Source organism: Australozyma saopauloensis, chromosome 5 (genome assembly GCF_035610405.1).
Source record: "Australozyma saopauloensis chromosome 5, complete sequence".
Lineage (NCBI taxonomy): Eukaryota > Fungi > Ascomycota > Pichiomycetes > Serinales > Metschnikowiaceae > Australozyma > Australozyma saopauloensis.
Genome location: NC_086135.1, coordinates 326,335 through 338,979, shown reverse-complemented (window position 1 = coordinate 338,979; position 12,645 = coordinate 326,335). Strand labels below are relative to the sequence as shown.

General features: G+C 45.7%; 5 protein-coding genes across 5 annotated transcripts; 3 read left to right on the top strand and 2 right to left on the bottom strand.

The window, feature by feature from the left end:
• Window positions 1-205: 205 nt before the first annotated feature.
• PUMCH_004042 (uncharacterized protein) lies at window positions 206-1,666 on the bottom strand (the record flags this gene model as incomplete). Its single annotated transcript, XM_063022993.1, has 1 exon — window positions 206-1,666. One exon carries the CDS (start codon window positions 1,664-1,666, stop codon window positions 206-208), a length of 1,461 nt encoding a protein of 486 aa, XP_062879063.1.
• A 2,080-nt stretch (window positions 1,667-3,746) lies between these two features.
• Window positions 3,747-6,257, top strand: PUMCH_004041 (uncharacterized protein; the record flags this gene model as incomplete). The annotated part of the gene is made up of 1 exon (XM_063022992.1): window positions 3,747-6,257. One exon carries the CDS (start codon window positions 3,747-3,749, stop codon window positions 6,255-6,257), a length of 2,511 nt encoding a protein of 836 aa, XP_062879062.1.
• Window positions 6,258-6,279: 22 nt separating this feature from the next.
• PUMCH_004040 (uncharacterized protein) lies at window positions 6,280-7,404 on the bottom strand (the record flags this gene model as incomplete). Its single annotated transcript, XM_063022991.1, has 1 exon — window positions 6,280-7,404. One exon carries the CDS (start codon window positions 7,402-7,404, stop codon window positions 6,280-6,282), a length of 1,125 nt encoding a protein of 374 aa, XP_062879061.1.
• Window positions 7,405-8,710: 1,306 nt separating this feature from the next.
• On the top strand, window positions 8,711-9,226 carry PUMCH_004039 (uncharacterized protein; the record flags this gene model as incomplete). Its single annotated transcript, XM_063022990.1, has 1 exon — window positions 8,711-9,226. The coding sequence occupies one exon, from the start codon at window positions 8,711-8,713 to the stop codon at window positions 9,224-9,226; it is 516 nt and encodes a 171-aa protein (XP_062879060.1).
• A 461-nt stretch (window positions 9,227-9,687) lies between these two features.
• Window positions 9,688-12,462, top strand: PUMCH_004038 (uncharacterized protein; the record flags this gene model as incomplete). Its single annotated transcript, XM_063022989.1, has 1 exon — window positions 9,688-12,462. One exon carries the CDS (start codon window positions 9,688-9,690, stop codon window positions 12,460-12,462), a length of 2,775 nt encoding a protein of 924 aa, XP_062879059.1.
• Window positions 12,463-12,645: the final 183 nt, after the last annotated feature.

Genomic DNA, 12,645 nt, shown 5'->3' with positions numbered 1-12,645 from the left:
AATCCAGCTTTCTTTAGCTCTGCCCAATCTCGTTCATATGATGAGAGACGTCACTGAATGTTCATGAGACTGTATTTTTGCTCTAGTTCGGGAAGACGTCTAAGTATTGCTTGTATTATAATATTTACTCCTTGCTCTAAACAACTCATCAAAATCAACTCGAGAAACTCACAGCCAATAGCCACATACTGTTAATGAGTCTCACTTAAACAGCGGTGAGCCTAGGCATGAATTGAGGCAGAGGCGACAGCAACATCCGAGTTTCGGAACTCGTAAGAGTTGGTGTTGGTTCTAAAGAAAGCTGTTGGTCAATTTCTTGAGTGGAAACATCTTCAGGCTTGTCAGAGTGATCAGCGAACTCCTGAGGAGGAGCAACGTTTTGCACATGCCCTTCGGAATTTTTCTCTTCTACTGCAAAGGATTCTACCGCAACAAGTCTTCTTTCTATTCTAGAAATTGAGGAAGAAATGGCGGCGAGTTGCTGCAAAATTTCCAGCAGTTCACTTGGCTCATTGTCGCTCGTCTCTTCCTCTCCCAGTGTGTCACCTTCCTGAATGAAACCACCACCATTACCAGATAACTCAGAAGCATATGCGGGCAGGATCATAGCTGGTTCAAAAGACATGATGTCATAGCGTAACTTTGGCTTTGGAATCTTTTTTAATGCTGACTCCTTGACATAGGCTTTTTTCCTGTAGTATTCGGAAACTTCTTCATATGACTTTCCGCGCAAAGCTTCATGCTCAGGTGTATTCTTGAGTTTGTAGTGAACAATCTTTTTTCCTTCGGAGTCCACTCTCTCGAAATGGGGCGCTATGTGCCACTCGCTATCGTTCACGAAATAAACACCATCACCTCTTGATTCCTCTTTGGATAGTAACGCATGCAAGACAGAGTTCTGTCCTTGATGACATGGCATATTGGCGTTCACCTTGTGACCGAGCCAATGAAGGACATAGGCGAAAGAGAACTCTGAGCCATTCCAAATACACCCTGTGTTTGCAAAAGCCACTTCGGGCGCAGGACGAGGACAATTGAAGTGAGACCTATAATCTTGCCACTTTTCCAAAATAGTGAGAATCCTGTCATATCTTTCATCTCGGTGGAAAGGACTACCACCGAATTCGGAAACAAAAACGAAACGGGCCTTTGGTCTGTCAGGATCAGAGGACAAAAGCGCTTTTATCAAATACAATGTCAGGCGCAAAGCCCTCGAATCTAAACTTAAAGAACTACAGTCTCTTTTGAAGTACAAGCAGCCAGAGAAATTGCTACCGAACTTACTAACATGCTCCCATGAAAAGTCTTCAATAGCATCGTACAGCAGTAAATCACACTTCTCGAGTATTACATTACATTTCTTGGCTTTCTTCTTCAACTCGACTGCCAATTGTTTATAGATCTTCTCCTCCCTAGGAGTATGAACCAAATGCAAATAGGCGCCTCTATCCGCCAAGTCGAGCAAGAATGATCTTCCAAATTTAGAGTGTCCGTTCATTACAAAATACCGGGCGCCATCCAATTTGCGATCACACTCAAATTTCCTAGGTTCTCTTGATACAAACATAAACCGTTCGTCTAAATTGCGGATGACCAAAGGGGTAACATACCATATCACACAGCAAACAAAAAACAAAGTCGCCAAGAAAATCACTATGGTGACCATTCTGGGAAGAACTTATCTTGTGTCAGATAAAATTACAAAGAAATCGCCCTAGTGCATAAGTCGAGGATATGATAGCTTTCTCTGCCTGCAAGTAGGTCCTGCGTCCGATTGTTTCATACCTGTATGTTATGCCAGGTTTGTTTGGGTGCAAGTTAACGTAGAAAATTATCTCAGTCAAAGAGGAGCTTTAAAATCCATGGGTAGCGTTTGTTAAGAGCTCAAATTACATAGAATACCCGGTCTCTAAACAAAATCTCGAAAATGTCGAGTCTATTCTGTGTGCACTTTTTGACTAAAAGAAACTTAGTAGGTGCATCGCAAAAGGTAGGAATTCGCTCTGGAACAGTGAAAACTAGTCAAAAAAGGACACATTTCTTTACTAGCATATTTTTCTCCCGAAATTCTGATTTTGCAGGAGTGATTCTTTTATTAATGGTCGCCAGTTGTGTCTTCTAGAACGCCATACAAAACACATGTCCCTTATGAAAAGATGACACAAAACTGTTAGGCACATCAAGGAGTCATATCACTGTATTCCTGAATTGAGGATATTGAGTTCTGTTCTCGACATCAACGCTTGGGGAAGGCAGATCGAATGAGAAGCTCTAGATAACGACAGTATCTCAGCACCGAGGCCCGGCCTCAAATGCCTCGCCAGCATCTCGTAAGTTGCCTTACGGGTCTAATAGGGGTATACAAATGAGGCAAGTTATGGTCGATTTTATTGAGTAACGACCACAAGTCTTCTAACCAGAGGCCCAACTGAGCAAACAGATCAACAGGCATGTATGATCGACCTTACATCCCCTGTCGATTTATCTGAAGCTTAATGAGTAGAAATTTATGGTTGCTGTTGTTTCCTTGCGAAGCTTTCATTATAACCTTGGACAGAGTAAAAGAGAAAATATACTCACTTTCGGATCGATCAATTGAACCAGTCCAAGAATCACCTATTCAAAGCGCAGCAACGACATACAACACACAAACCTAAATCCAAAAAAAGATTGCAGCACCACAATTTCACACATGGTCTCCCACTGCATTACTCAGTGTGGCTCTAAGTGGCTTGACTAACGTTGATCGGACGGGAAACAGTATTTTCCACTTGATATGGCCGCAACCGAAAGATGAAGTTTAACATGCGATTTGAGACAAAATTGAGTTGCTCAACCACAAACTCAGATATTATCAAGCCATGTTCTTTTTGGCACTTAGCTCTCTTTCATAGGCGGCTTAAAAGAAATAGTGGCAGAACTCTTTGCAATGGCCTATAATATGGTCCATTTAGAAATTCTGGATTATTGAATCTCACAAATGAGAATTTGATGCACTTGATGCAAAATAGACCAACTCAAGTGACTTTTCTTGTGCTCTATTGAGAATTGTTTTCAGAGGGCATCAATGGCACAATTACGGATGTCAGTTGTATTAGAATTGGATTTCCAAAACCTAATTAATGCTTTGCCAACCACCATATTCTACTCCTCAATTAAATAAGAGGGTTTTAAGAATCAAAGCGTCCGAAGTTGTTCCCTTTGAATCAGGGCCGAACAGCATCTGTACTTCATCCACTCGTTTGAGCGTAGAGTAATTGGACTCACAATTTTGTGCTTAATAGAAAATGAAAGAGCTTCAAAATTTTGTCAACTCGGTCGGAAAACTTTATTGCAAGCGTCTGTTCCTTAGATAGAACAAATGGATCAACTCATTCTAGAAACCCACCGTCAGATCTAAATCTTGTGAGACAATTCCTCCAAGTGAATAGGTACGAAAAATCCCCGTTTTATATCTGCATACTTTCCTCAAAAGAAATTTTTCTCCTCATTCCTTCGTTCCTTTTCAAAGTTATGTTTCCTAGCCTTTTTGAAAGTCATAGAACGTTACTGAACCAAAGCAACACCGAAAAAAATCTAGAAAAAACAGAACCCAACAATTCACCAAATAGAAGAAAATTCCTCCCGTCACCTCCCAAAATCTTCCATACCCTAATCCCCCGCATTTCCTTATCTACCTACACACTCCCTATATTTTTCATTTTTTCAGATTTCAGATAACAGAAATCTACAGCTAGCACCGCCCAATGCCGCCCCGATCTCGCAATTTCGACGGCTGCTGGACCTGCCGGCTCCGCAAAATCAAATGCGACAGAGGCCGGCCGCGTTGCGAGCGTTGCGCTCGAGCGGGCGTGGAGTGCAAAGGATACGGGGTCGTTTTATCGTGGGGCAATGTGCTCACGGTCAATCTACGAGGGGAGATGGTGGCGGAACAGGCGCAGCTGAAGGGCGCCGAAAAACTGCGCGAAAACTGCTTTTCGCGGCGGAAATTGGACTTGGTGCGGTATCCTCCGAGTCACCTCTATGAGCTGTTCAGCGTATTGGGCCGTGCAATTGGTCGCTTTGACGATGTGCTGCTGCGATTGGTGAACGGACGCTATTTTTACGGGCCGTTTGGTGCATTTAAGTTGGGAAATTTGAGTCCGCGCGAGCTGCCGAAGCACACTGAGGCTTCAACGGAGCTTTCTGCTTCGTCGCTGCGGCTGTTTGAGACGCCAGACTTGGCGGCGTCGATTGCGGCCCTGGGTAACCCGTCCAGCGGCCCGAAGTTGGTGAAAACCGAGTCTGTCGATGTGCCGCCGCCTTCTTTGCTTCAGAAACATCCGTCCAATTCGAACTCACGCACAAGCATCCACGAGACGTCGGTCTTTTCGAAAACAGATAATGCTTATGTCCATTACAAGCTTTTGGACTCGGCAAAACTCACCGTTTTGGCCATCAAGGGCCTGAAGTACCGCTTCACAGAACAAGGCATGCATCATATTCTATACCCGAAATTTTTCGTCAACGTCGAGTCCGACGAGTGGTCGCCGAGCATCGAGAATCTCTCGGAGTACGTCCACTTGCAGGCCGGAGGGAGTGTGACGTTTCATCAATCAATTGCCAAGTCTATTGACGCTGTGCGTGCAAAAAATCTACCATTTATTCGAGTGGTTCATAGCAATAATTGCTGGGATGAGTTGGTCGTGAACAAGATCAAGACTTTAATGTTCGAGGTTCTATATGAGGAATACCCGCAAACAGGCTCATGGGGCGCTTTTCAATTCGATCGTCAGGCTGAGCTGGTCCTGCCTGACCTCATGATGAAAAACATGAAGTTTTGCATAGTATGCATGGTCTTCTCTATCGGCAAATACTTAGATTCTTTGAGTCATCCGCCAGTCAAAAACCCAGTGGATTCGTACCTCGTGAACAATGATCTCAAAGTAAGTATCGAGCTTCGTAAAGTCGCCATCAATTACATCAATTATCACCTTGACGAGTATGATAGTGGCAATCCGTCGTATCCTCAGCGGCAGTACGAAAATTACTTCTTGCTTGCGCTCATTTTGCAGATTCACATCGATAATTTATTTGGAGTGTTTGAAAACTACGACCTCATATATGCTGTTGGCGAACGACTTGCATGCCTAGATCAAGCAACCCCTGAAGACACCACTTCAAATACACACCTAGCGGTTTCACCTTATGAGCGATATCTCCAACAGGTGTTCGAATTCTTCCATCTATTCTATGCCTCCGCACATAGCGTCAATTCTTTCAACTATTCGATTCCAGAACAAGAAGTGCATCAAAAGTATCGCGATTTGGAAGGCGACTACGACCTTACCAAGGCACAAGTGAGTGACGATGAGTCCGACGATGAAGAGAAACCGCAGCCGGAAGGTGTGTATCAGATTTCGAGCGGGTCAAACGCAACAAATGAACCTCTTTCTTTCACCGTTCATTTCAACAAGGGCACGCATCTGACTACAATGTCAAGCGAGCAGCTAAACGCATTTGCAAAGCTCGAAAAGCTGAAGCCTAAGAAGCTCAGAAAGACATACACATTGACCGCGAACCTGGCGGCGGGAGTCATCACACCAAACTTCAATCTGCCAAATGCATATGTGAGTCTTGGATTACCGAAGTCCTTGGTGCAACTCCTAAAAGAAGTTGTAAAGCTCACTAACGAAAAACGTATATTCAAACTTAGAGGTGTGACACCCAGAAACTATCCTCATATATGTGCCGAAATCAAGGACAAGATTTTGAATTGGAATGTGGAGAGCTACTGGAAGCTTTACGACAACGAGTACGATCCCATTACCAATCAATCTTCCAAGAAATACCTTTCTATTTATCATGAAGGCTTGAACTACAACATCGAGTGCTTCTATCAAGCGTTACATGTATACTACTACAGACTTATACCTGAGACCCCGATTCTGCAATACCAAGTGCACGTCGAAGCATGCTTCGAAGCAATGAATAAGTTGTCACGGATTCGCACGCTCTGTGAAAAAAGCAATTCTGGGGTGCAGTTCTCGCTCTCTTTCTGGCCACTATTGGTGTGTGGCAGCGACATAGATCTCCGAACAAATATTCAGTTACGCGCGCAATGCGAGCTTCTATGGAAAGAGCCGTCTTTCCTGAAGTACAACTTTTGGAGATCGAAGCAGATTCTTTTCGAAATCTGGAAGCGCCAGGAGGAGGACAACGAGTACAATGGGTTCATGGACATGGTCCGCGAATGGGACATTGTTCTTAATTTATAAATAAATGCAAGTGGGGTTGATGCTAATTGTTCAAAGATTGCTTTGGTTGCAATGTTGGATCGGGAATGTAGTTGGGTTTTACGGAATCGCCCTTTTCGAGTTTTTGCTGGACTTGCTCCATGAACGAAACACCGAAATCATCGGAATAGGACTCGTATGTATTTGCGTCAGATTTCGCAAGGCGGTTCCAGTAGTATAGGTCAATGATGGGTAGAAAATATAGTAGCCAGACTTGAAATGCCTCTGATCCTGAAATAACGCGAGTTGGAGACCCATCTCGAAGGTTGTTGAAGTGAAGAAAAGCATGGACCATGTTGGCGCTAACTCCGAAGGAATATGGGGTTTCGGTGACATGGTAGCTTACGACCGCACGCGAATCGCCATCTTGGACGTTGACGTAGCGCACGCCATCCTCAAATCGTCTCGGCGGCGGCACAAGCGCTTTCCGGAGCCACGAGGGATTCTCAACGGCAAGAGAGCGTTTGTAAGTCGCAGCGTTTTTCTTCGTAAGTACGTCTAGCGTCGTTGTAGCCTGAGCCATCTGCATGGTTGTTGTGATCCAGAGCCCTGCCAGCATGAACCCCATGAAAAACGTCAAAACTAGTACTATCAAAATGTGCGGAAGAAGCGTCTCATCACCTACAGCGCGCTTAATACATACCGCCGCGTAGCAGAAGCTCATAAAAGAGTATACAGCCACCAGCTGCACAAACTTGAGAAAGGGCACCAAATTGTCTCGCCCGACCACCGCACCAAGCCAAACACAATAATGATCATACCTCGGTACGCAAACACCCACAATGGACAGATGGAACGACCGTTCGGGCTTCAATCGTTGGCAGTGTGAACAGTACAATGGAAACCCCAGCAGATCACACAGAAACGACAGAAACTCCCCGCTTTCGAGACCGGGCAAAAGCAGCAACTCCTCTGGAAGTTTCCCGGGTCCCCGTAGCAAAATAACGCCCCAGTAGACGCCGATTAGCGGCAAAGCAAGCGCCAAAATGCACCAAAGTGCTATTGCAGCAGCCCTCAGCCCGGCAACAAACAAAATCCTATAGGCAACCACATGAAATGACACGTATGTACAGTACGCAAAGATTGCCACCACTACGAGAGGGACTATTGCGCGGCGCCAGGTGTTCATTCCATTGGTTTTGAGTAGGAAGAAGTTTATGTGGGGGACGGAGATAAGACGGAGATAAGTGTAGAGACGCAAAAGACACAGACACTGGAGAGAGAGATTTTGAACAATTTTGTCCAGAATTTAGAACACACGGTTGTGGCACTAGATCCATATTCTTCGTTGGTGGATTTGGTGTGTTTTGAGATGAAGTATGGGGATGCAAAAGAGAAGAGACTTATGAGGCGAGCGATTGATGTTAAAGTCTTTTTTAGGACAATGCAAGAGAATTAGTATCGTAAGTTTTATGTTTTGCACGGGATATTTCTGGCGGTGGATGATTTGTGTCGTACAACGGTATTCCAAGAAGCGTCCGATTCTCCAATGCGACAAATTATAATCAGAGACCGCAGAATTCAAGAATTCCAGAGTTAATTCTCGAAATGTATTGTAATTGAACAATTGTTCCGAACGGATTGTGACCGTACTTGCGCTTGATAACTGTAGCCAAATACAATCTTACTCATCTCAAAAACGCAAAGCAAATAATACAAGACAAAAGCTCCAGAAAACTCATGAGATTGTTCCTGAAAATGTTAAGGAGCGGCGAAGTACCAAAAATTCAGCTCGGCGGTATATGATCGTACGTATCTAGACTACTACCAATAGAGCTACAACCAATAGAAGAGGATTCTTCAGATTAGACACAGAAGAGCACTAAACCGTTTAATTTCTAGTAATTGCACCGTCCCCTAGTCTCTACGATATCCGTTACAGTGTCCAGCCTCCAATTCAATTCTACGATTAAGAATGCCTACTAGTATCAAAATGAAGTATCACCGATGCCATTTTGCCATTTTCTCTACCCCCCTTTGCTTTTATTCAGTGACATTTCTCCGAAGGTGGAGAATCTGGTTCGTGCAAACGCCCGACTTAGGTGGGGAACAAGGTTAACTATGGCAAAGCCTATCGACATAACGATTGATCGCACAAGTTCTTCTCTTGCAATCAACCGGTATATACCATTTGTTATCAGCGGACCACTTCTCAAAGACGTCGTTTTTGCGAACCGTTGAATCTTTGAGTGGTATTTTTCCGTATTGTTCCATCTCCGCCCCGCCATCTCCCCAGGAAGCCCCCCACAATCCGGCAGACAAACGCCTGGTTTTTCCGACTTGCATGGAGCCATACGCCGCGGGACATGCACCCCATTTCTGATGCGCAATTCATCAGTGACACGTTGTATTCTCTAACAGGTCCTTGTTATCAACGCCGTATGTGTTGAAGGCCCCCAAATTTTTTTTGGTACCACCATGCTAAGACATGGGAAATGGGAATCGCCATCTCATATCGTGGCGTACTGCAGACAAGACACAAATTTGACGTCCCGCCTGCAGGAGCCAACTCTATCCTTCGGTTTTTCCGTTGCTTCCTGCCGCTGATCACACCATCCCCCTATACCCCCTATCCAAAGAAACCAAAACACCACTTAGTAATTGCAACCAAAAGCCATTCCTTGGCAACACACATTTATGGAAAATCAGACCCCCTGAGTCCAGGGCTGCCAACACACCTCTGCACCCGAATAACCCGGGCTACCTACATTTCAGCACCGCGGCCTGCAGACTGTCCCGGAGAATTACCAAAGGTAAAACCGCACCCGATTTGTTCCCCACACTGCACCCCGTACCAAACAGGCAGACTACCTACGTTCGGATTTTCTTCACTTTTTCCTCTCATCGCTCACCACACATACAAGCGAATTGCTGGAAAAAAATCTTCCGGGAGTGAACATCGTGTATCCCACGGAACCTCCGTCTCCCTGCTGATCTGTTTGTGCCGTTAGTCCGCACGCCCCTATCTGTTTTTCGGCGTTTTGATTGGGTTTCTTTTTTTCTGGTTCGGATAATCATCCAACAACAGAAAACCACGGATCTCGTGGAATTGCTACTCGGTCCCTTATCGAGAACCTCTGCGTGCTGTCAATTGGCTGCATCTGGAAATTGGCGTCGCTTGCGTAGCTGGAATTCATCGACGTTTTCGGAGCCGTTATAGAAGTGGCCGAAAACGCTGTTGCGCGCCGAAAGTTATTTGACAAATCTTCAATTTGAACTCTATTATCTCGTCTGAGACGCTTATACTATTCACGAGGTCGTCTTTGGCTCTGAACCCTTGCTTGCGGAGCTAAGATCATCGTTGAAGAATTATTGAATCATTGAAGCATCCAAAGCATTAAAAACTTCGAAAACTCGAAAACCTCAATATTCTTGAAACACAGTAAAAAGTATTGGTTAAAAAAAAGTCACAATGTCTGGAACGTCGCCCGAATCAACAGGCGATCACACAGATACCGAAAGAAAGGATATCCCTCGTAAAAGATCCAAGGTCTCGCGTGCATGCGATGCGTGCCGCCGCAAGAAGGTCCGCTGTGACGCAGAGTTCCTGTCGACTTTGCAGAAGGTGACCAAGATCTGTACCAACTGTCTGAGAACAAACGATGTGTGCACGTTTGCCAGAGTGCCCTTGAAACGTGGTCCCACAAAGGGCTACTCGCGAGACTCTGCAGACCAACGCATCGCAGACGATTCGGAAGTTGTCAATCGAAGTAGACTGGGGCTGGACCTCACGCCTTTCCCCAATATACTGCCTACCAATGGCACTGCTCCCACGGTAGGAATGCTAGGCGGAATCGGGCCACACGCCAGCTTGAGTCTGAGTTTGACCTCCACAGCGACCTCCTCTGCAACTTCCATCTCAAGCATGCTGGGCAATTACATCAACCACCTGTCGGCGGCGCAAACGAACCACAACCGGATTGCAACACCGCCCTCGCCCATTCCACAGCAGCTGGTCAAGCCTTTGCTACATCGGCTCAAGTTTCTGCCCTCGTCGCCTGCTCCCATCATTCTTCCTCCGCTTCTCGGAACAACTCAAGCACAGAAAATCAACGTCCCACTGGCCGGACCTACAATCAGCCCTGGCCCACTTTCAGGGTCCAAGATCCCAGAAAGCAAAGATTCACGTATCCAGGGCCCATTATGGAAAGTGCCCTACGAGATGCCAACGGAGCCTTCCGGGCTGGACCCCATGTCTCCGTCCATGTCTCTAGATAGCCGTAGATCGTCTGTGGACTCTGTCAGCTCCATTCTGACTGCTGGTCTGCGTTCGCGACTCCCATCTCTACAGCCACTGACGTCTCTCAATTCGGATTTGGCCATGTCTGACTCTGATTCCGAAGATGTGTATGTTTCTCGCGCCAGAGCCAGTATCTCGCCCCAGAACTCAATTTCGTCCCTTCTGTCTCTCAACGGACGTGTTGGCAAACTGCTTACCATATCGGCTAATCCTCCAAATGCACACTCGCACTCACACTCACATTCCCTGAGTGTGGGTTCGATTGGTGCGTTTGGTCCAATGACTCAACCAGGCTACTCCTACAGTACTCTGCTGACATCTACGATCGCGCCTTCAAATCCTCACTTCACACATGCGCCATACGATGGCCAGCCCGTGCTCGATCCAGCCAGCTACTACAGCCGATCTGGATATGGTGGGCCAAGCTATATTGTACACCAACAGCCTCCAGCAGTGATGGGCGCGATCCCACCAGCTCCACAGAGTATCCAGAACTCTCCAGAATACAACATCAGAACGTACTATTCCAAATTCCAGGGAATGTTCCCGGTGTTGCCATTCGAGGAACAACGGTTGATTCAGGCTTTGGGTGATCTTCTGCGCGAGTCGCAACAATCCATGCTGTTGGTGCAGCTTTTCTATTCAGCGCTCAATAATCTTGTGAATTATCAGAATATTCCAGTCGACTGTCTGACATCACTTCTCCACCAGTTTCTCGATTTGTATCCGTTCGAGAAACACGGAATGCAGGCGACCAACAATGCCGTGATGGTGGCCGTCGCTGCTCTCATCTTGATCAACTACACAATTCTTATCAAGGGCAACTCCTACTCACTCGCAATATCCATTGCCGCTGGCCTTCTAGGTGACTTGAAAATCTTGGACAAGTTCGCTCTTGTCTGCAATTCCACTTCGGCCTATTCTCCGGATGATGTGCAGATCTATTTGCCCAGACTTCAGATGTGCTTGTTTATTATTGATGACTGTTACTCGTTGAGCTTCGGCACCCAGCCCCGTGTCCAAGGAGATTTCGATTTATTGGTCAAAACCATACCTCAAACCTTCCCCGAGCTGTTTGCACAACTGGCGTTCGTATCCAATTTGCCCATTGCGAAAATCTTCCACAACCTTCTGGTCTTGAAGGGAAAAGATCTCACAAACAGAACCAAAACCAAGTCATCCATTTTGGCGCAAAGCGGTTCCGTTCCCGAGTCGTCATTCGCGTCCTTGTTTTCGACAATAATCAAGGACAAGTATGAGCTCTTCGACTTCTTCGTCGAGGTCTTGTCGTACATGCGCTCGTTGCCAGCCACCAAGACTCAAGATGAGGACGTTCGCGAGCAAATCTACGATTTCCAGCTCAAGATCATCCGCTTGATCCGGAAGCTTTCCCAGTCTGTCTTGGACTTTGCAAACTACATCTCTAGCATCTACTTCCAGACCAAAGGCCAGGCCACAGACATCTCAAGTTCTCCTTTTTTCAACGTGAGTTATGGCCACAGCTTCAAATTGATCAACGCGTGCAAGAAGATCTTGGACTCGCTCATCAACCACATGAACGAAAACGATATCATCAGCCGGCTTGTCAAGATCAACAACGATTTGTCCATTTCCTACAACTTGCTTGTCAGCAACTTGAACAATAATTTCCACAACATAAGCAACGCCAAGAACAATACGTACGGCAACTCCCTTAATAGAAGTAGCTCTGGAGCTACGTTGACTGCCTCGCCCGAGGTGCCGGAGATCGGTGGCCTTGGCACTGCTTGTATTCTGTTGGTGACATCCAAGTTGGAGGGATACAATCTTAGCTTCAACAACTTGCCTTCAAAGTTCGATCTGAATGCCAATGCGAACCAAACGGCCAACATGAGCGGTTGGAACACTGAGTTATCTGGTATTTATGAATCGCTCATACTCAACGAGGATGTTGAAGGGTGGTATTAGTGTATTAATGAAGTATATGAACGAATCACCTAATGAAAGACGTAGTTAACTGGTAAAATGTTTTCTGTTTCAATTTTTTACTATTTGAAATATAACAATATATATGTGGTCTTTTTCAAAGCGCTAATTGCGAATCGTCTTTCGAGAAAAGTCGACATCTTAAATACCTGGGGTATAAGTTCA